Below are 24,706 nucleotides of genomic sequence, written 5' to 3'. Positions count from 1 at the left end.
CAGGACAGCAGATATGAGTAAACAAACATAATTTACTCAAAAATAGACAAATACAATACAATAAAGCGAGCCCACATAACGGACCGTATTACATAAAAACAGTTACTCACAAACAAACATGGGGGAACAGAGGGTTAAATAATGAACAAGTAATTGGGGAATTGAAATCAGGTGTGTAAGACAAACACAAAACAAATGGAAAATGAAAAGTGGATCGGCGATGGCTAGAAGGCCGGTGACGTTGACCGCCGAACGCCAGCCGATCAAGGAGAGGGACCGACTTTGGCGGAAGTCGTGACAATCGGTGCTGTGGTACTGCATAGTAACAAACATAGTCATCTACGACTTAGGAAACATGTTGTTATATAAAATGTACATTAAATGAGACTACAATTTGAAATAATTACAACTTCTTTTGAATGTAAACATGCAACAGAAGTGGTTGCCTTATTATCTATGCAAAAAGTGCACTGTGAACCATTGTACATGGTCCTTGAATTATTATTTTTTTTAATTTATAAAATAGGGTGTATGTTTTCTGGAGAACAAAAGAGTTTAACCAAAATATTAATCTGAATGCACAGAACGTCACTGTGGGCCATGCAATATTCATGTTGAGTCACTGTAGGCCATGCAATATTTATGTTGAGTCACTGTGGGCCATGCAATATTTATGTTGAGTCACTGTGGGCCATGCAATATTCATGTTGAGTCACCGTGGGCCATGCAATATTCATGTTGAGTCACTGTGGGCCATGCAATATTAATGTTGAGTCACTGTGGGCCATACAATATTCATGTTGAGTCACTGTTGACCATGCAATATTCATGTTGAGTCACTGTTGACCATGCAATATTCATGTTGAGTCACTGTGGGCCATACAATATTCATGTTGAGTTACTGTGGGCCATGCAATATTCATTTGAGTCACTGTGGGCCATGCAATATTCATGTATAAGTCACTGTGGGCCATGCAATATTTGTGTTAAGTCACTGTGGGCCATGCAATATTCATGTATAAGTCACTGTGGGCCATGCAATATTCATGTTGAGTCACTGTGGGCCATGCAATATTCATGTATAAGTCACTGTGGGCCATGCAATATTCATGTATAAGTCACTGTGGGCCATGCAATATTCATGTATAAGTCACTGTGGGCCATGCAATATTCATGTATAAGTCACTGTGGGCCATGCAATATTCATGTATAAGTCACTGTGGGCCATGCAATATTCATGTTGAGTCACTGTGGGCCATGCAATATTCATGTATGAGTCACTGTGGGCCATGCAATATTCATGTTGAGTTACTGTGGGCCATGCAATATTCATGTTCAGTCACTGTGGGCCATGCAATATTCATGTTGAGTCACTGTGGGCCATGCAGTATTCATTTAAGTCACTGTGGGCCATGCAGTATTCATGTATAAGTCACTGTGGGCCATGCAATATTCATGTATAAGTCACTGTGGGCCATGCAATATTCATGTTGAGTCACTGTGGGCCATGCAATATTCATGTTGAGTCACTGGGGCCATGCAATATTCATGTATAAGTCACTGTGGGCCATGCAATATTCATGTTGAGTCACTGTGGGCCATGCAATATTCATGTATAAGTCACTGTGGGCCATGCAATATTCATGTATAAGTCACTGTGGGCCATGCAATATTCATGTATAAGTCACTGTGGGCCATGCAATATTCATGTATAAGTCACTGTGGGCCATGCAATATTCATGTATAAGTCACTGTGGGCCATGCAATATTCATGTATAAGTCACTGTGGGCCATGCAATATTCATGTATAAGTCTGTGGGCCTTGCTCTGCATTAATGAGAGAAATTACACTTTCTGTATCCTGCCAATGCTTTGAACTTTGGCACAAGTGGTGTGAGAGCCACTTGGAGACACTGGTGCAGGTGTTCATTGGTGAGCCTGGTGCGGTGTTTGTTTGTAATAAAGTTCATTGTGGAGAAGGCTGATTCACAGCTGTATGTGGAGCCAAACATGGTCAGGATGTATGGTGCCAAAAGGGACATCAGCTGCAGGCACCATCTTTCCCCAGAAAGTTACAGGTTCACAATCACCAGCCTGTTCCTTCAAAGACACATTTTCTTGCAGCTTAATCAACTCCATTTGCTGTGATGTAACATCTACCCATCTGAAGATCTGGTTTGCTTCTTCTGACAACCTTGTCACATTTGTGACCAAGAAGGGTTTCTGGATGATCAGCAACAGTTCTCTTCCAACAAAGCGAGCCTTGAAGTTATTCTTAAGCTTCTGGATGAAATCAACATGGTTGGGAACAGCTTTGTCTCCCTGCGTTTGCACCAAAAGATCGGGGAAGTGGACAAGTTCTCCCTGGAGATCATTCTTGGACTGCTGTTATCATATCACACACTGTGTTGTCCCGTCCCTGTAGCTTAACATTCAGTTTATTAAGGTGTGATGTAATGTCTGTCAAAAATGCAATTGTTTCCATCTTCTCCTCATCTTCCAAAAACTCAGAAAACCAAGTTGCCTTTTCACCCTTTTGCTCTGATAAGAAAGCTTTGATGACCTCCTGAATGGCCCAAAAGCATTCCAAAACCCTGCCTTTGCTGAGCCATCTGACATTGTTGTGCTGTAGTAAGTCATCAAAACTGGCATTGACCTCTATCAGAATGCCTCATAGCAGGCGGTGTTGTAGGGATGATGTTGCTCTCAAAACGTTGATCAGTTTCATCATCATTGTTATGACCTCAGAATACTATTTTCCCAAACTGGCACCCAGGACAGATTGATGGATGATGCAGAGATATGATGTCAGGTCAGGGTGGTCCTCTTTTAAATGTGCAACCAGTCCCTTCCCTCTTCCTGTCATGGCTGGAGCTCCATCTGTGGTGATGGAGACCTCTGACTTCAGTACTATCCCCTGTCTGTCAGCATCCCTTTTATGGCCTCATGTAATGGTTTTCTTCATCTGAAGGAGAGGCAGACCAAAGCGCAGCGTGGTGGTTATTCATATTCTTTAATTTATAAAGAAACTACACATGAGATAACTAACAAGAACAACAAATGTGAGAAAACCTAAAACAGTCCCATCTGGTGCAAAACACAAAGACAGGAACAATCACCCACAAACACACAGTGACACCCAGGCTACCTAAGTATGATTCTCAATCAGAGACAACTAATGACACCTGCCTCTGATTGAGAACCATACTAGGCCGAAACATAGAAAACCCCAAATCATAGAAAATCAAACATAGACTGCCCACCCAACTCACGCCCTGACCATACTAACTAAATACAAAACACAGGAAATAAAGGTCAGAACGTGACAGTACCCCCAAAGGTGCGGACTCCGGCCGCAAAACCTTGACCTATAGGGGAGGGTCTGGGTGGGCGTCTGTCCGCGGTGGCGGCTCTGGCGCAGGACGCGGACCCCACTTCACCATTGTCTTAGTCCGCCTTATTGTCCGCCTCCGTGGCTCTCTCACCATGGCCACCCCTCTCAATGACCCCACTGGACAGAGGGGCAGCTCGGGACAGAGGGGCAGCTCTGGACAGAGGGGCAGAAGCTCTGGACAGAGGGGCAGAAGCTCTGGACAGAGGGGCAGAAGCTCTGGACAGAGGGGCAGAAGCTCTGGCGCCTCTGGACTGAGGGGCTCTGGCGCCTCTGGGCTGACGGGCTCTGGCGCCTCTGGGCTGACGGGCTCTGGCGCCTCTGGGCTGACGGGCTCTGGCGCCTCTGGGCTGACGGGCTCTGGCGCCTCTGGGCTGACGGGCTCTGGCGCCTCTGGGCTGACGGGCTCTGGCGCCTCTGGGCTGACGGGCTCTGGCGCCTCTGGGCTGACGGGCTCTGGCGCCTCTGGGCTGCCGGACAGGCGGGAGGCTCTGGCGCGGCGCTGGGCTGACTCCGGCCGCGGCGCTCTGGCGGGAGGCTCCGGCAGCGGCGCGGGACAGGCGGGAGGCTCCGGCAGCGGCGCCGGACAGGCGGGAGGCTCCGGCAGCGGCGCCGGACAGGCGGGAGGCTCCGGCAGCGGCGCCGGACAGGCGGGAGGCTCCGGCAGCGGCGCCGGACAGGCGGGAGGACCTGCAGGAAGGAGACGGAGAGACAGCCTGGTGCGTGGGGCTGCCACAGGAACCACCAGGCTGGGGAGACCTTCAGGAGGCTTGGTGTTAGGAGGAGGCACCTGAAGGACCGGGCTGTGGGGGAGCACTGGAGCTCTGGTGCGCAACCTTGGCACAACTTCCCCAGGCTGGACAACTACTCTAGCCCGGACCCTCCAGAGTGCAGGCACAGGTTGACCCGGGCTGTGGATAAGCACGGGAGATCTAGTGCTCACTACACGCACCTCTCCCCTAGGCTCCACTCCCACATTTGCCCGGCACGAGCGGAGCGCAGGCAGAGGACGCACTGCACCCTCCCAGCGCCCGGAGACACAGCACGCAGAGCCGGCGCAGGATAACCTGGACCAAAACTGCGTACCGGCGACCAGACCCGCTGAGCAGGCACCATACGCCCTGGCTCAATGCCCACACTCGCATGGCACTTTCGGGGGGCTGCCCTATAGCGCACCGGGCTATGGACACGCACTGGCGACACCGTGCGCTTAACCGCATAACACGGTGCCTGACCAGTAATGCGCTGCTTATAATAAGCACGAGGAGTGAGCTCAGGTCTGCTACCTGGCTTAGTACCACACCTCGTCTGCCCCCCCAAAACATTTTTTGGGGCTGCCTCTCGTACCTGTCGCACTGCCGTGCTGCCTCCTCATATCGCCGGCTCCTCTCTCCGGCTGCCTCTGTTCTCCTAGCTGCCTCCACCTGTTCCCATGGAAGGCGATCCTTTCCCGCCAGGATCTCCTCCCAGGTGTAGCAACCCTTGCCGTCCAATACATCCTCCCATGTCCAGGAGTCCTGTGATGCTGGCCGCTGTTGTTGCCGCTGCTGCTGCTGTCGTCGCTGCTGCTGTCGTCGCTGCTGTTTACCACGCCGCTTGGTCCGAGTTGGGTGGGTGATTCTGTAATGGTTTTCTTCATCTGAAGGAGAGGCAGACCAAAGCGCAGCGTGGTGGTTATTCATATTCTTTAATTTATAAAGAAACTACACATGAGATAACTAACAAAAACAACAAATGTGAGAAAACCTAAAACAGTCCCATCTGGTGCAAAACACAAAGACAGGAACAATCACCCACAAACACACAGTGACACCCAGGCTACCTAAGTATGATTCTCAATCAGAGACAACTAATGACACCTGCCTCTGATTGAGAACCATACTAGGCCGAAACATAGAAAACCCCAAATCATAGAAAATCAAACATAGACTGCCCACCCAACTCACGCCCTGACCATAATAACTAAATACAAAACACAGGAAATAAAGGTCAGAACGTGACACCTCATGGATATCCTCTCCCCATGTGTGTGCTTCTAGATTTGTTAAAACTAACAGCTTCTCACTGAATCCTTTCTTTGTTTTGTTATAAAATCTGATAACCACCAGAAGCTGGGCGTTATCCGTGTTTTCTGTTGATTCATCCACAACTAATGAAATGCACGGTGCATTCTGAAGGGCCTCATCAAGTTGTGAAGTTAAATCTTCAGCTAATATTTTAGTTCTCCTCATTGCCGTGGAACCTGACAGTGGGATCTGTTTGATCTTTTCCATGAGCTCATCTTTTAGTTCACCTTCAAGCAAGGTGTCAGCAACTTCACACATACATTCTTTTACCACCTCAGCGTCTGAAAAGGTTTTTGGGTGTTTTCCCAAAACCCAAGCTATCCTCATTGGACACTCCATTGCGCGTGGTTGGGGTGTCAGTGAATTGACAAGGACTTTGGTGGAACTATCATATTGGGATTTGAGTTGGTTAATCTTGTTTGTTCTCACCTCCGTGTTCAGGGGATACTTATTTTTATTTCTTTAAAAAAAAATGTTGCCCCCTTTTCTCCCCAATTTCGTGGTATCCAATTGTTAGTACCGTAATTGCTGGACTATTAAGAGCACCTGAATATAAACCGCACCCACTGAATTATTAGAAAATGTGTATTTTGTACATAAATAAGCCGCACGTGTCTATAAGCCGCAGGTGCCTACCGGTACATTGAAACAAATTAACTTTACACAGCCTTTAAACGAAACACGGCTTGTAACAAAAATTAAACTATTGCCTACCACAAAAGTCATTGGTCACTATCTTCCTCCTCCGGTGCACTGAAACCACTGAAGTCATCTCCTTCGGTGTCGGCTGCACCAGCTGCACCGGGCGTCGGAGGAAACACTGTGCACCTGGCGACCTGGTTAGCGTGCACTGCGCCCAGCCCGCCACAGGAGCTAGTGCGTGATGAGACAAGGATATCCCTACCGGCCAAGCCCTCCCTAACCCGCTGGGCCAATTGTGCGTCGCCCCATGGACCTCCCGGTCGCGGCCGGCTGCGACAGAGCCAGGACTCAAACTCAGAGTCTCTGGTTGCACAGCTAGCACTGCGATGCAGAGCCCTAGACCGCTGCGCCACCCAGGAGGCCCTGTTCAGGGGATGCTTCCTATCGAATTTACTATGCATGCCTGGTGTCATAATGGCACTTAACATTGCCACTTTTCACGAGAGCTACGGACTCACTGCATATCAGACACATTGGTTTTGTGTTAGTTGCAGAGAGAATGAATAAATACTGTTCCGTCCACTCGTCTTTGAATGAATATATGGTTTTCAGAGTCAACTTTTCTTTTTTTAGAAAACTCCATATTAACAAAGATACTGGTAACTAAGCTCCTTCTATATGTAGTATTTGCATAGATGTCAGCGTGATTCGAGGGACAATAGAGTGATGAGTACCAGGCACTTAGCAAGTTTGGTAGGCTATTAACGACCATCAGCGAAACTCAAGCTACTATATTTGCAGATGATACTACAATTTATGCAACAAGACAATCGGTTCAACAGGTACAGCAAGCTTTGCAAGGAGATTTGGAGATTATCAGGAAATGGGTTTGCCAAAACAAACTTGCTTTAAACACCAAGAAAATCAAAGTTATGTTGGTCTGTTCAACTAGGAAAAGGCCAAAACAGCATAGGATACAATTAAGTATGGGAGGAATACAAATTGAAGAAGTGGCATAAACCAAACTACTGGGAGTGCAGCTAGACAACTGCTTATCATGGTCGTCTCAAATAACTAATCTATGTAAAAAAAAAAAAATATTAAAACAGCATGCATAATCAGAAGGATAGCTAAATATTTACCAGGGAAAATCCTTCAGCAAATAACGCAGGCATTGATTGGTTGAGAGTCAAGTGAACTATTGTTTGGTGGTCTGGGGAAATGCATCATCTAGTGAAGTTAGGAGGCTGCAGAATGCACAGAATAAAGCAGCAAGGATTGTTTTAAGGCGGAGATATGGTTCTTCTGTTGCAGTCATGCGCAGTGTTCTTGGTTGGTCATCAATCGACAAGATTATTTGAAAATCTAAATTTATCTTATTTTATAATATACATAATTTTAAACGGCCAAGTTCTATTCACAATGGTATTCAGTTGGTAAGAGACAGACATTCCGTAAATACTAGTAATAGATTGTCCACCATCTATGCGTTATCCAGACAGAAAAAAGAAATGGGCAAAAGAACATTTCGATTTAGAGCAATAAAGAAATGGAATAAATTATCTGAGCAAACTAGAAACCTTTCAATATATAAGTTTAAACATGATTTAAAACCAATTTAAATATAGTATATAGAAATGTTGTGGGACTATAGTAGATGAAGAATCAATAGTTTTTTAGATTGAGTATTTATTGGGTCATTATGCTAGTGTACTATGTATTTTTGTAATAGTGTGTTATATGTGAAAGTGTGTTTGTATTATAAATGGCATATTAATGTTAAGGACTCTTGGAAGATTAGTCCAAATGGGGACTAAAAGAGATCCTAATAAAATCAAATCAAAATCAAATCAGCAGCATCAGAGATTGGAGAAGCTTAATTTCCATGACTAAATGGTCACATGGAATTTGACTGCCTTCGTAACTAGTGACTGCCGGTGTGGCAGTAATATGGTCACCACAACAGCCCTAGCTATGCCTCTCAGCCACTCTGCCTCTCAGGCTCTGCCGCCCAGGCCCTGCCTTTCAGCCTCTCTCTCTCCCAGGCCCCGCCTCTCAGCCTCTCAGGTTCTGCCTCCCAAATCTTGCCTCTCTGTCTCTCTGTCTCGTAGGCCCTGCCTCTCAGCCTCTCTGTCTCCAGGCCCTGCCTCTCAGCCTCTCTGTCTCCCAGGTCCTGCCTCTCAGGCTCTGCCTCCCGGGCCCCTCATCCCCTCTGCCTCCCAGGTCCTGTCTCTCAGCCTCTCTGATCAATTAGGGTCACTAACTAGTTTGGAACTCCTCTCACCTCGTTGTCTAGGTCTTAATTGGATACAAAATGAAAGGAGAAACCAAAAACACTCTGTCCTCCATGGAAGGAGTTTGACACCCCTGCTCTAAGGCCTACAGTATCTGCCTCTCTATCCTTTGCTTCCTAGGCCCTGTCTCTCTGCCTCCAAAGCGCTTTGCAGACACCAACTGGAATATCGCAGAGTACCCTGCCGAATACACCACTTGTCCCTTTAGTCAAAGCAGCTAGTGCCTTCATAACAACAAAATAAACACACATTATCAACATGCAAAAAGCAAACCTCTATAACACCATAAGCATCCATAAAAACGTATTTACATGCAACATAAATTATTATTCCATTAGATTACAGTTAACAAAATGCTTAATCCAGTATAAATTAACGTATCGAATTTATTATACAAGATTTAAAAATTCTATAGCTCAACGGCAGAGTCATGTCTGAAGTGTAAAACTACTAATGGCCCAATCATTTATGCCTTCTGGGAAAAATAGTACAGTTTGAGAACATGTGACAGAAAGTGATGCGGGCGCCGGAGATAAGAGTGGGGGAGTAGTGGGTCTGGGTAGGGCTGATGTAGTAATGTTTGTATTTGTATGTGCATGTTTTGTATTGTTTATCAAATATTTTTAAACATCTTGTAAAAATGAAATAATAATAATAATGATGAATACAAAAATAGATTATGAAAAAATGATTTTTATGGTAAACGTGACTCTGTAAACATAGTGTCGGCTAGCTAGCTAGAGTGGGAAAGTTAGCTGGTCCGGCTGTTGGACGTACTGCTGACGTTTCACCACACAGACTACGTTCATGCAATGTTACTGTTTACTGCATTGTTGAGTTTAGAGCAAGAAAGGCATTTCACTCTATTTGTGCACGTGACGTTAAAACTTGAAACTGAAACTTGAATTTCGCCCCCCCATCATTAAGTTGATGGTTTATATTTGGGATCATGTTTTACAGCTCTGTCATTATTAGCACTTTATTAGATTAAAAATATATATTTGACATGTGTAAAGTCCACACAGAGGGCCAGAGATAATTACAGAAACCTGTGATAATCTGAAGTACCCAAAAAGGCCACTAGAACATGTCACCTGATAACATTTGATTTATTCCTTGAAAGTTACCAAAATGCAGATAGTTTACTGGTAAACTTCAAAAGTATACCCTCTCTGTGCAACCCTACACAGGGGGAACATAGCGTAGGCAGCAGGCCCTGATACACAGAAGGTTGGTGGCACCTTCATTTGGGGGGACGGGCTCGTGGTAATGGCTGGAGAGGAATGAGTGGAATGGTATCTAATACATCAAGTGCATGGTTACCATGTATTTGACCCCAGTCCATTTACACAGCTCCAGACATTATTATGAGCTGTCCTCCCCTCAGCAGCCTCCACTCTACTATATGCAAGTGTGAATGTCTGTGTGTCTGATTGACCCTGGTATTATGAAAGGAGCAGGAAGATGGGAGAAAAGACTTAAATGATACACCACAGTGGAATCGCCGTCAGTGCTATATATGAATATGTGACTTGATTGCAGTAATTTTTCGTTAGTGGCATTTTAATAAGCTTGCTGAATCTCATGTCATGTTAAATATTTGTGCAACCACATGGTTCTATTAGGTAATCCTACAGTTAGATACAGATTGAATCAGTGGCCATTTTTGATGTAATGTATTTCAATCAATAGGAATGTTCAATCAAAGGCCAGAATCTGCCATTGGATTTCATTCTAAAGTTCCAGGGAGACGCTCTTCATCCGGGTGAGAGAGGGGATATGCTGTTCAGGGCAGACAGAGTGCATAATGTGCTGTACCCATCCATAGCCACAACAACATGTCATCATTATACACAGTAATGAGCACAGAATCAGCTGACCCAGTCCACTCAGCTCACACTGTTCCCTTCACCACACACACAAGCACGCATGCACGGAAGCACACACGTTATCACCACAGCTTTTCTCACCACATAGCTGACAGTGGTGATTACGATGATGATGATGTGTCTGGTGCTACACGGAGGGGGATCACTTCAACTGGAGGATTAGGTTTAGTTACCCAGGTAACAGGTCAGGTAACCCTGGGTGACAGGTGTAATCCCTGGAGTGAGGATCATCTGGGGGGACACTAAGGAGCGGTGACATCACAGTGGGATTACGTCATTGTCCCAGGTGGTGGCGGTGACCCAATGAGTCAATGTCTTTATCAGAGCTGTGTTACTCACCAATACAGCTGCAGTACTGGCCTGAGATACAGTTGCCACATAAAGGCTTTTGGATATCTGAGAGAATGTTTAGAATCGTTAATAACCTGCCCAGTGTTCTTTAAAGTAGAAATGAACAAAAAGTCAATCAGACATCCAGTGTTTCAAACAGCCACATTGGTTAATGATTATGTCTAATGTTTCTTCTCTCTCTCTGGTTGTTGTGTGACAGTTTCGATGTGGACAACGGCACATCGTCGGGGCGCAGCCCACTGGACCCCATGGCCAGCCCGGGGTCTGGGCTCATACTGCAGGGCAACTTTGTCCACAGTCAGCGGAGAGAGTCCTTCCTCTACCGGTCCGACTCGGACTATGACCTGTCACCCAAGTCCATGTCCAGAAACTCCTCCATCGCCAGTGACATGTGAGTGTTTCTTTCTCCAGCTGCCTCTCTGTTCACACTCAGTCTCACACTCTCTCTCTTGTTCTATTTCAGTCGATCATAGCTCACCTATTGCCACCCCCCATCCACACACACACATTATCTTTCTACACATGCATTACTATTTATCTCACTGAAGAGATGGAATGTTTTCATAGGGGTTATTTGATAGTTGTCTGTCAGTGTGCTTATTGTCCCTCCCCAGGCCACTGTTTGATTGAGGTGTCACATCTCTATTGTAAGCCTGTTTCCCTCAGCAGTAGGGGAAAGCAAATCTTACACTTGTAGGACAGCTGGCTGTAGTTCCCTGAGTGTGAACCTTGAGAATGTAAAGGCCTTGCATTCTTCAGTTAATTTGGTGATCACATTAGAAGGCTCTATTTTTAGCTATGTATTGTCCTAAATTGCTTCACTTACTACAACAACTATAGATTGCCTTTGGGTCACCAACTTACTCATTATCCCCAAGGTGACTAAATCAATACACACACGTCTAAGGTTTCCAATGTGCTTCAGCTTAATTTCTGCCTCTCTTCTAGCTTTAGTAACGGACACACATGTAACTTGAACAGTGAACACAGAGACAGAGAGACACAGACAGAGACACAGAGATTAGTTACCATTGAAGTATATTAGTATAGAGCTGTGTAACCATCAACCATCTGCCCCTTACCAAGATGACTATCCAGTTACACTCAAACAGGAAATTATGTATTGACTGGAGACAGTGTATCTCCATTCAGTCTGTAGTAAGGCAGTAACCATATCCCTCCTGTCTCTCCCTGTCACTAGGTATGAGTCCCAAATGGTACCCTATTCCCCATGTAGTGCACTACTATTGTTTACCCACATAGGGCTCTTGTCAAAAGTAGTGCAGTGTGTGGAGAATAGGCTGCCATTCTGGGACGCACCCTATGATAGTGGCTGAATAACCCTGTCTTAGCCTAACCCACCTATCAGAATACCACACTAAAATCACCCTGCCTCTCTAAATGGTATTGATCACAAGCCAGCTCCTCACCAGGCTCTATGTTACATGATGTTCATACTGAGTCCCTTTACTTTTCCCAGTTGACACATCCAGACCGACTTACATGAGCAATTAGGGTTAAATGCCTTGCTCAAGGGCACATCAACATATTTTTCACCTAGTTAGCGCAGGGATTCAAACCAGCAACCTTTTGGTTAGTGGCCCAACACTCTTAACCACAAGGCTACTATTTTTTTATTGGTATTTAGTTTTTTTTCTTGTCACATACAGTACACCGGATAGGTGCAGTGAAGTGTGTTGTTTCACAGGATCAACCATAGTAGTTACTCTGGAGGCCAACTGTTACTCTGGGGGCCAACTGTTACTCTGGAGGCCAACTGTTACTCTGGGGGCCAACTGTTACTCTGGAGGCCAACTGTTACTCTGGAGGCCAACTGTTACTCTGGAGGCCAACTGTTACTCTGGAGGCCAACTGTTACTCTGGAGGCCAACTGTTACTCTGGAGGCCAACTGTTACACTGGGGGCCAACTGTTACTCTGGAGGCCAACTGTTACTCTGAGGGCCAACTGTTACTCTGAGGGCCAACTGTTACTCTGAGGGCCAACTGTTGATCTGAGGGCCAACTGTTACCCTGAGGGCCAACTGTTGATCTGAGGGCCAACTGTTACCCTGAGGGCCAACTGTTACCCTGAGGGCCAACTGTTACTCTGAGGGCCAACTGTTACTCTGAGGGCCAACTGGTACTCTGAGGGCCAACTGTTACTCTGAGGGCCAACTGTTACTCTGGGGGCTTATCATTGATGTACAGTAAAATTAGAAACCAATGTCTTTGCTATCTAACACTGACATGAATCCCAAACACAGTATATTGGACTAAATGACTTTGTTTTCTAGGGAAACAAACATAGGAAACATAGATGTCTCTAAGGAAATAATTTACTGACAGAATCTTATTGAAATTTCTTTGGTGCCTCTATGTAAACAGTTCTGTCTGCAGATAAAAAATAAATAAATCCTGCCGGGTACTAGCTAACACAAACCAGTGTTAGGGGCTGGGGGAGGGAAGACAGGAGGAGAGGGAAGCTGGAATGCAACCTCTAACCTAATCTCTCTCTCTCTCCCTCCCTCCCCACTCGTTCTCTCTCACTCACGCTCTCTCTGAATTCAATTTAAGGGGCTTTATTGGCATGTGAAACATCTCTCTATCTCTCTCCCTCTCTCTCTTTCGCTTGTCCTCTTTTTCAAGCTCTGTAAAAGTATTTTCCCCTTTACTGAAAAGGTACGATATAGAAGAATGTTATGGAGAAATAGAGGATTGAGACGCCTCTGTAATAGTTTACTAGTTTACTTCTATGACCATAACTACTACTGCTGCTAATGAAATGCCAGTGATACAATAGTGTACACAACCTTGGAACAGGTGATTTTTCTTCATGTCTATTTCTTCCTCCCATTCCCCGCCCTCCCTCTTTCTCTAAGTTCAGAGGGCAGTGTTTGTGGCACATTCCACCCTAGTCTCCTAGGATGACAGGGCATGATGCCACCCCCTTACTTTGTGCCCTCAGACTTGTGGCAGCACAGGAAGTAGGTGGGGATTGGGGGATAAAGTGAGGAGGGGTTGGGGGGATTGCACACTGTTTTACACCCACAGGAATCTAGGGAGACAGTAACTTAGAAGGAGAGGAGGAAAGAGTTTTCTTGCGGTCATTGTGACCAGTGTCAGAATTTAGGAGCTGCCATGCGAGTCATAGGCAGGTTTTTCAGAGAACCGGGGGGTCCACTCTATTGGCATGTTCCTGGCTCGTGGTAAAAAGTGAAAGTGCATAGAGTCAATGAAGAAGCAGATATGTTTATAGATATATCCATAATATAGCCTAGTAGACTTGCCATATATCCATGCTACACGTACTGCCATAACATGGCTGGAGTCATTTCCTCTTTGTCACCGAGCGGGCAGAAATGTGGAAATTTGCAGGTCATGTTTAGATCTGTGTATAAAAGTGTGTCCAGGTGTGTCAAAAAATCAAATGTAACCTCTCTTTATCTTGTTCTCTTTTTGCAGTCATGGCGACGATATGATTGTAACACCATTTGCACAGGTGAGCAATGGCACACATGCTAAACAAGTTGTATTGGGTTGTTTTGCTGGCTAATTCCTTGGGGAAACCACAGTAGAGTATGTTATCATGATATTGTGCAATAGACACAGGCCCATTGTTCAATCACTGTTCAAATGTGTGAGATTATTTTGAGGGTTTTAATGTTAATCTGTCCTGATCTCCTTCAGGTTCTGGCCAGTTTAAGAACTGTACGAAATCATTTTGCTGCATTAAGCAATTGTTCACAAGACAGAGCGTCCAACAAGTAAGTCCTCAGAAGCATACAGTGTATACACAATGAATCTGTATTTACTGCTGTGTAGTAGTCGAAAGCAAGGCACCCAAATATTACTGTTGTTTTTCTTTTTTGGGACTATATATGTATTTATATGATGATATCGCAAAATGAAGTCTCCTGCTATGGTATTTTGTTAAAAATGGCTTCAGTATTCCCCATACCATCTCCCTTTGGTCTGCACGCTATATCCCGCCAGGCACTTGCTGCATTTACACAATGTGCTGGAGAAGACGTGAATGTCACTCCTTTGCTGTAGTTCTCCCCCTACTGTTCTTGACTGGGACTACAACAACACTCAGTAAAGGTGCCCCCCTGCCATATTGCTCCAGTTCAACGTGAGATCTGTGATGAATGAGGACTGATTCAGTTGAACAGGGAACGTTGCAGTATATTGACCTCTGTTAGTGAGACAAAGAGGGGGGAAAAGAGAGGGGGAAGATAGATAGGAGGAGTTCGATAGGGGAGAGATAGGAGGATAGGGCAGTAGTGTTGTTTTGGGAGGAGATGTATCAATGTGTGTTTTGTTTCTCCCCACACCAGGAGATCACCCATGTGTAATCCACCACCCATCACCAAGACCACCTTCACAGGTACGCTGATAGTCTTTAAGTGTGGTCTTTGTGTATGTTAGTGTGTGTGTGTGTGTGTGTGTGTGTGTGTGTGTGTATTGTATGAATATGTTGATACAATTGAAAGGAGGGAGAGAAAATGCTCTACCATTCTACAGCAATATTGTCCATTCTATTAGCTGTGGAAAAGGCAAGAGGCCTTGATGATGGTGTCATCGCATTCTGATATGACAGATGGGGGATGGGAACTGTCATACCAGAGACGGAGGATGACGACACAGACATCCTTTAGGGGGAGCCAAACAATAGGACACTGGATAAAAGCCATCCATGTTTAGAATAGATACGCCTCTAGCTACATTATAGCACAATGGGAACCAAAAACCATATAGGCTGCAGGACAGTGGTTAGCAACCCTGGTACAGTACGACCAGCAGGACTGTTTGACTTGTGGTTCATCTGTCTGTCTGTCTGCCTGCCTGTCTGTCTGTCTGTCTGTCTGTCTGTCTGTCTGTCTGTCTGTCTGTCTGTCTGTCTGTCTGTCTGTCTGTCTGTCTGTCTGTCTGTCTGTCTGTCTGTCTGTCTGTCTGTCTGTCTGTCTGTCTGTCTGTCTGTCTGTCTGTCTGTCTGTCTGTCTGTCTGTCTGTCTGTCACTCAGCCTTTTGTGTAAAGGCTTCTGTGCCCAAGTGCTGTCAGGCGCCATGCTCCATCCCCTGACTGATAGCTCATAGCCAGTCCCTACATTCCACACAGCCCCATGGGAAACTGCTAGCATCATGTCGCTACATTCCACACAGCCCTATGGGATCCTGCTAGCATCAGGTCGCTGCTGTACGTCTGTGGCTGTGCTTAGCAGGACAGTGTGGCCCCTCACCTTTAACTACCCACTGTAGCAGTGACCTGGGTATACAGTGATAGGAGGTCAGTAGAATGACATCTAAATCAGTGTGTCTAACTAACACACCATGAAAGGGACCGGGAATTCACAAGCAATGTACGTAATTACCCAGCGCCAACCAACAGAACAGTGAAATGACAATATCAAATTAGCTTTCATATTGTACTGTAATCTATAAGATACAGATTGTGGGTAGCCTTTGTGAAAGAGGAGAGGAGAGTCGTCCACTTTTTCTTCAGCATAGGGCTTCTCTCTCAGGTGTTTATAGGGAGAGGCGACAGGGAGAGGCGACAGGGATAGAAGCCCAGTGGACCAGAAGAGATCTGTTCTTGAAGGGCTCCTCTCCTTGCCCTCTAGCACTATGTACGGCTGGCAGTTTGGCAGGGTGAGCAGCCAACCGTGGTAGTAGGTCCCATGTTCTGTTAGTTGGTCCTGTAGTAGAGCCTATACTCTGTTAGTTATTCCCATACTCTGTTAGTAGGTCCCATACTCTGGTAGTAGGACCCATACTCTGGTAGTAGGACCCATACTCTGTTAGTAGGTCCCATACTCTGTTAGTAGGTCCCATAGTCTGTTAGTAGGTCCCATACTCTGTTAGTTATTCCCATACTCTGGTAGTAGGACCCATACTCTGATAGTAGGTCCCATACTCTGTTAGTAGATCCCATACTCTGTTATTAGGTCCCATACTCTGTTAGTTATTCCCATACTCTGTTAGTAGGTCCCATACTCTGTTAGTTGGTCCCATACTCTGTTAGTTATTCCCATACTCTGTTAGTTATTCCCATACTCTGTTAGTTATTCCCATCCTCTGTTAGTTATTCCCATGCTCTGTTAGTTATTCCCATACTCTGTTATTAGGTCCCATACTCTGTTAGTAGGTCCCATACTCTGTTAGTAGGTCCCATACTCTGGTAGTAGGACCCATACTCTGATAGTAGGTCCCATACTCTGTTAGTAGGTCCCATACTCTGTTAGTTATTCCCATACTCTGTTAGTAGGTCCCATACTCTGTTAGTAGGTCCCATACTCTGTTAGTTATTCCCATACTCTGTTAGTTATTCCCATACTCTGTTAGTTATTCCCATACTCTGTTATTAGGTCCCATACTCTGTTAATAGGTCCCATACTCTGTTAGTAGGTCCCATACTCTGTTAGTAGGTCCCATACTCTGTTAGTAGGTCCCATACTCTGTTAGTTATTCACATACTCTGTTAGTAGGTCCCATACTCTGTTAGTAAGTATTGTAGTAGGTCCCATACTCTGGTAGTAGGTCCCATTCTCTGGTAGTAGATCTTGTAGTAGGTCCCATACTCTGGTAGTAGGTCCCATTCTCTGGTAGTAGATCTTGTAGTAGGTCCCATACTCTGGTAATAGGTCATGTAGTAGGAACAATACTCTGGTAGTAGGTCCCATACTCTGGTAGTAGGTCATGTAGTAGGCCCCATACTCTGTTAGTAGGTCCTGTAGTATGTCCCATACTCTGGTAATAGGTCATGTAGTAGGTCCCATACTCTGTTAGTAGGTCCCATACTCTGTTAGTAGGTCCTGTAGTATGTCCCATACTCTGGTAGTAGGTCATGTAGTAGGTCCCATACTCTGATAGTAGGTCCCATACTATGTAAGTAGGTCCCATACTTTGTTAGTAGGTCCCATACTCTGTTAGTAGGTATTGTAGGTGGTCCCATACTCTGGCAGTAAGTCCCATTCTCTGGCAGTAGATCTTGTAGTAGGTCCCATACTCTGTTAGTAGGTCCTGTAGTAGGAACCATACACTGGTAGTAGGTCCCATGCTCTGTTAGTAGGTCCCATACTCTGTTAGTAGATCCTGTAGTAGGAACCATACTCTGGTAGTAGGGCCCATACTCTGTTAGTAGGTCCCATACTCTGGTAGTAGGTCATGTAGTTGGACCCATACTCTGGTAGTAGGTCATGTAGTAGGACCCATACTCTGGTAATAGGTCCCATACTCTGGTAGTATGTAATGTAGTAGGATCCATACTCTGGTAGTAGGTCATGTAGTAGGACCCATACTCTGGAGGTAGGTCGTGTAGTAGGTCCCATACTCTGGTAGTAGGTCATGTAGTAGGTCCCATTCTCTGGTAGTAGGTCATGTAGTAGGTCCCATACTCTGCTAGTAGGTCATGTAGTAGGTCCCATGCTCTGTTAGTAGGTCATGTAGTAGGTCCCATACTCTGTTAATAGGTCATGTTGTAGGTCCCATACTCTGTCAATAGGTCCCATACTCTGATAGTATGTCCCATTGTCTCACACAACGCTCTCCTATCTACCCTGGAACATGCGTAGAACACAGTGTATGATGAATTGATGACATTGCACTATATTTAGATTTGATCAGAGTGCATCCATTATGGGCTATAAAAGAGACCTTGAGTCATCAGCTTGATTGTTTGAGTGTATTGACTACTTGTAATTCATGCAGAGGTCTGTGCTGGCCAGGCAGTGCCATCCTGTTGCGACAGACAATAAGGAGGTGATTTATAACAGTCTAAATGGGACATAGAGAGGCCAGTGGGGCATTAGACGAGCCCTGCCATGAGTCCCACATGACATTTAGGCTGGTCTCTTCCACATTTGTCCCCATCCCTTCCATCTCTATCTCTTAGTTTATCAGACATCCATCGATTGGTTGGTGTTTGATGATGGCTAATTTTAGAGCGGGCTAAGAATAGACTGATGAGCAGAATAGACCAATGAGGAGTGATGTAGGTTTATGAACTCTGAGCTCTGAGAGACAATAGTGCTGGTCTAGTAGTAAGCCACCTGCTGTGATCCAGACTAGGTCGTGAGGGAGTAAAAACAGTTGACACTTTATTCATTGTGATCTGATGTGCTTCACTTAATAGGGACAGACTGCATCCTGGATAATTGCATTGTTGTTATCATAGTAGTTATAGAAGAACAACATAGTATAAGGGACAAAGTATTGCCATGTAATAATAATATAATTTTTTAGCATATCCCAACTCTCCCTGAGACACTCTCGGCGAGTGGGGTCACAGCCTTGGTCTGCCATTATCAATGGCAACCATGGGAGGGTTAAGTGCCTTGCTCAAGGGCACATAAACAGATGTTTCACCTTGTCGACTCTGGGATTCCAACTGATGACCTTTCAGTTACTAGGCCCGTCGCTAACCACTAGGCTACCTGCCGCCAGGTGTATCTCTCGAAGAGTTTCCTTCTAGTTTTATATCTTGAAGATTGGACATCAAATATAATGGAATCAAACCAAACATAATGATGATGATAATTATGATTTCCAAAGCAATGACAACATACATTAGTTTAGAACAGCAACATGTCCCTGATGACGGTATGTACAGCATTACCCTTCTCCCACTTCCAGTCCCAGTCCAGCTCCAGTGTTCCTATCTGCTCCGGTCCAGGGTTTGGCAGCAGCCTGCCATCTGTGCAGCAGAGTAGTCTCTCGTGCACTGGTGTCTGATGTCGCACTAGGCATGAGAAGAATGTCATTGACGTCAGTGCAGTCCCTGTCAGAGAGAGTGGCACCCCACCCACTGATACCAAATCAGAAAGGGAGAGAGATAATGAGAGAGGGATATCGAGAGAGGAAGAGAGATAACGAGAGAGGGAGAGGAAGAATGATACACAGAGGGAGAGGGGGGGAAAGGAAAAGGATGAGGAGGAGGAGGAGGAGGAGAGGCAGAGAAATGTAAAAGAGAGGGTGAGGGAGGGGGCAAAGAGGAAAAAGTAATGCAATGCCGATGTTTGTGAGGGTTGTGAGTTATGTTGGGAATATTACTGTACATGTGGCACACACATACGCACACACACTCCATTGCCCTCCACACTGCCCTTTCCCACCTTGACAAAATGAATACCTACATGAAAATGCTGATCATTGACTACAGCTCAGCGTGCAACACCATAGTGCCCTATGGTGAGGGTTAAGTGCCGGGCCTACTCCAGGTGGTGAGGGTAAGCAACAACACATGCGCCACACTGACCCTCAACACAGGGCCCCTCAGGCCCTGTTCTCCCACAAAGTCTGCCGACGACACAACGGTGGTAGACCTGGTGGTGGTAGGTCTGATCACCGACGGCAATGAGACAGCCTGCAGGGGGAGGTCAGAGACTTAGCAGTGTGTTGCCAGGACAACAACCTCTCTCTCAGTATCAGTAAGACCAAGGAGCTGATCGTGGACTACAGGAAACAGAGGGCTGAGCACTCCCCAATTTACATCGACGGGGCTGTAGTGGAGCAGGTCGAGAGCTTCAAGTTCCTCGGTATCCACATCACTAAGGATCTATCATGGTCTAAACACACCACTACAGTCGTAAAGACGGCACGACAACGCCTCTTCCGCCTCTGGAGGCTGAAAAGATTTGGCATGGACCCTCATCCTCAAAAAGTTCTACAGCTGCACCATCGAGAGCATCTTGACTGGCTGCATCCCCGCTGGTATGGCAACTTCTCGGCATCCGACTGCAAGGCACTACAGAGGGTAGGTGTGTATGACCCAGTACATCACTGAGGCCGAGCTCCCTGCCATCCAGGACCTCTATACCAGGCGGTGTCAGAGGAAGGCCCAAAAAAACTGTCAAAGACTCCAGCCACCCAAGCTACGTGCTGTTCTCTCTGCTACCGTACGTCAATACTTCCTGTATATAGCCATGCTATTTTTACTTGTTATTTGTATTTATTATTCACTGTGTATGTATTCCTTGTGTCATTATTTCATTTTTTAAAATGTTATTTTACCTTAACTTTATTTTATCTTTAACTCTGCATTGTTGGACCCTTTGTTGGACCCGTAAGTAAGCATTTCACACCTGTTGCCTACGAAGAATGTGACAAATAAAATGTGATTTGATTTGAATGTTCTTTACTTTGCGCCAGCTGTATTACTGTACATTAGTTCATAATCAGACACACTCCAGTGCCTGCAGTATGTGTGTTTCTTAATCCACAGCTGATTGCTCTCTCTGTATGCTTTAGTTTCCACATGGTGTAAAGCAACATATCTAGGGTTGCAAAGCTACTGGTAATTTACCAAAGTTACCGGAGTCTTCAGTCATTTTGGTGATTAACAGAAAATCTATGTCAATCTATCGTAACGTTGGTAATTTATACTCAAATAACTTATTAAAAATGTATTCATTCATATATAGTATTCATTATTTATATCTGTGTCCATTTTGTCTTTGAGTTTCTAATGGATAGACCTTATGATTCAAGAGAAAATAGCCAAATTAATGAAAAAAGCATATAATCAACAATGGCATTGTTTTCAACTATTGACAACTATTGACTTTTTTCACAACTGCCACCAGTTTGACGCCAAAACATTGACAGCAAATACATATTGACATAGTAAAAAAAAACAAGTGTGTAAAAAAAAATGTTTTTAAGGATATTTCATGACGAAACCGTTATTAAACGCCAATGTTATTCACTAAATTGATGGTTTATATTTGTTGTTTATAATGTTTTACAGCTTTGTCATTCTACTTTTTTTGTCATCTTAGTTAATTATTTCATATATTTTACATATGATAAGGCCAGAGATAATTACAGACACGTGATAATCTGCAATACCCTAAAGTGCTGCTAGATGTATTTTGATAAATTACATCAAATCTGGTAGTTTACTAGGAAACGTAGACAGTCTCCAGTAATATATCCTGCCTTGGCAACCCTAACCATATCCCATTGCCTTAAAAGTTCTCCCCAATCCTAATTTAGACAATATTAATATTAATTGGCTTTTGAGTTGACACATTTTATTCATGTATGATTTGCATACATTTGCAGTGGAAATAGGGAATATGGACTACAATAGGAATGAAAATGATTTGATACACTGTTATTTCAGGTTTGAAAGGGGTTAGAATAGACTTCTGACACCTCAACCATGACATTGTTTGAAACTGTCTGTCTTCACCCGTATTATTTAGACTGTTCCTTTTGAAAAAGCTTCTAGTTCACTGTCAGACATCTGACTCAGGCACATACTGCATGGTACATCTCTTTTTCTCTGTCTCTCTCCTTATCTGTACATCACCCCTCCCTCTCTGTAGAATGGATACACACATTGAGCTCCAGATCTACTGCCCCATACTCCAGGCCAGGCTTTCAGTGCGGCCCTCCCCTATCCACAGTGCAGTCCTCTCAGGCTTTAGGTACAAGCTCTGAGGAAGAGCATCGATCTGCCGTCTGGATACCAGGGAGGCTACACACACAGCATCTATAGGACGGAGCCCAGACACAACACACACCCATTGGATTATAAGCACTTTTGTCTCTGGATAACGTTGACGTGTAGCTTTTATGCTCCAGGGAGGCTGAGAAGGCAGAGTGATGTGTTACGTTTAGCTCTCCATCTGGCGCGTGTGTGTGTGTGGTGTGTGCGGTAAGCGCGCACCCCCCAGCAAGCCGGCCAGGCATGCTACAGTGTGCTCCCCATTGTTCCTGCCTGGAGATGAAAACCTGCTGGGTGTGAGATTGTGCTTTGGACAGCGTCTGGACCTACTGCCCCTCCTCCTCCATCCCTCATCCCTTCATCCCTCCTCTGTGCAGACATGGGCCTGCTAATTAAACTGCTCTTCATCCTGCTCCATGACTGGAATTATATATCTTCTATGGACTGTATACTGAATCTCAGACACACACATCATTGAGAGGCTGGGGTTCTGTGTTGTTTTGCATTTGTGTGTATGTATGCGTGTGTATGTCTCTGTTTTATTGTTTAATGTATCAGATCTGAACCTAAAGGCCACCCTCCATATTCCCTGTCTCAGCTGTGATTTTAACTGAGGCACACTCAACAGCCTTCCTGCTCTGTCACGCTGCTTGCTTAGCGAGTACCACCTTCCTCCTGATTCAGCCCATATCTGGCGTGAACTCAGGACCTGTGCCTTGCTAGCACACGTGACCGCCCTCCTGAAGCGTCTTACCAGTCAGCACCACATGAAAAGCTAGCTATTCACTGGCGCAAGTGGGGACACTTCAGGCTGAGGAGTATGTTTCACACATCCCCATGTGCTACACTCCGCTCTGGTTGACCATGTTCGTTCCCCGTCTCTCACGGTTCCCGGACTATACGCCCTTGTCATTCCTCCAAAGGTTTGGACAGTAGGACCTTTGGACACAGGGGGGGAGGGGGGGGTCTCTGGCTTTGAACAACCTGGTTCAGGGTGTTGGTCTCTGGGATAGGATTCAGGACTCTAGGCCCCTCTAGTCTCTCCCTATCAGGGTGTCTGTTTTGGGGTGGAAATCAGACTTGTGACTTGGCCTCTCTCACTCTCCTACTGGCCCCTCTGCACCAGTATGAAGAGTCACCCATGCGTCCACTCGGGGCATCTCAGCATCGCTGTGTGTGGGGAGGCAGACCCCGGGCCAGCAGCCTGCGCTAGGCCCCTGAAGCGCCCCTGTACTGACCCCCTGCCCCCCTGTCTCGTCCCCCCAGAGGAGGCCTACCAGAAACTGGCCACCGAGACGTTGGAGGAGCTGGACTGGTGCCTGGACCAGCTGGAGACCCTGCAGACCAGACACTCAGTTGGCGAGATGGCCTCCAACAAGGTAACGGCAAGAACCTTTCACTTATGTGTCATATTTAGTTTTATTTTATTTAGTTTTTGTTTAAAACAGTAATTGGATGACCAATTGTCATTTGCAATTGAGATTGTTGGCTTCCCACATGGTTGGAACAACAACAACAATAACTATTTTCTCTTTCTCTCTGGCCTCTTCGTGCCTCTTTTCCAACAGTTGTATCTGTACTAATATTGGTATTAATTCATACATCTCTTTTGTATCAGTATCTGTAGCTGTATCTAGCATTGTCATGCAGGGAGGGAGGTGTGCAGGGAGCATGCTCAGCTCAGCTCTCCAGCAAGGCCTTGACGTGCTGCATGCTGATCAGCTCTGGGCTCTGCTGAGAGACTGCCTGCCTGCCTGCTGATGTCACACTCTGTGATGTCACAATAGGGGGATGGGCATGAGATACAGGAGGGGCAGGCAGACAGACAAATGGATGGGACACAGTCATACACAGATCTGGTAACACTACCAGATGGCAGTACAGCCACAGACAGACAGACAGACAGACAGACAGACGCACGCACGCACGCACAGGCTCTACTCTGTAGCATTGTCACTCTGTAGCATTGTCGCACCCACAGCTATCCCTGGTTTCCATAGCAACACACACAGGCCTGGTTGGCTTGCCGTCTCACTCCAGCACACAGTAATGGTGCTCCAATACACACACACAACCATCAACCTACAACATGGCATTTCATGACTATAACATCAAAATGAAGTATTTAATTCCGTAAATACAGAACAGTAGTATTGGATACCAGAATAGCAGTATAGCATTTCGCTACACTCGCATTAACATCTGCTAACCATGTGACAAATAACATTTGATTTGATTTGATTTGATCATTCATATATATTTGTGTTATTTTGTGCTATTCGTATATTGTGCTATACCCTGCACAGGAAGACTTATAATAATGGCTGGAATGGAGTGAATATAATGGTATCAAACACATGGAAACCAGGTGTTTGATGTGTTTTGATACCATTCCATGAATTCTGTTCCAGTCATTACTCTGAGCCCATCCTCCCCAATTAAGGTGCCCCCACCCTCCGGTGATACACAGAGTGTACAAAACATTAAGAACAATCTTTCCGTGACATAGACTGACCAGGTGAATCCAGGTGAAATGTATGATCCCTTATTGATGTCACCTGTTAAATCCACTTCAATCAGTGCAGATGAAGGGGAGGAGACAGGTTAAAGAAGGATTTTTAAG

At 45.4% G+C, this 24,706-nt stretch overlaps 1 protein-coding gene across 2 annotated transcripts in view; it reads left to right on the top strand.

The window, feature by feature from the left end:
- The window catches only part of LOC112248298 (cAMP-specific 3',5'-cyclic phosphodiesterase 4D), a 48,913-nt gene that overhangs the window by 10,798 nt on the left and 13,409 nt on the right, over nt 1-24,706 (top strand). For both annotated transcript variants that reach the window (XM_024417206.2, XM_024417205.2), the window contains 5 exons: nt 10,833-11,024; nt 14,097-14,133; nt 14,322-14,398; nt 14,972-15,021; nt 23,350-23,462. In XM_024417206.2, the coding sequence (XP_024272974.1) occupies nt 10,833-11,024; nt 14,097-14,133; nt 14,322-14,398; nt 14,972-15,021; nt 23,350-23,462 (469 nt within the window). The remainder of the gene's footprint in view (nt 1-10,832; nt 11,025-14,096; nt 14,134-14,321; nt 14,399-14,971; nt 15,022-23,349; nt 23,463-24,706) is intronic.

The sequence above is a fragment of the Oncorhynchus tshawytscha genome, linkage group LG04, assembly GCF_018296145.1.
Source record: "Oncorhynchus tshawytscha isolate Ot180627B linkage group LG04, Otsh_v2.0, whole genome shotgun sequence".
Taxonomy (NCBI): domain Eukaryota; kingdom Metazoa; phylum Chordata; class Actinopteri; order Salmoniformes; family Salmonidae; genus Oncorhynchus; species Oncorhynchus tshawytscha.
Note: the sequence above shows the minus strand (reverse complement) of the source record. Positions and strands in the feature narration are given on the sequence as shown.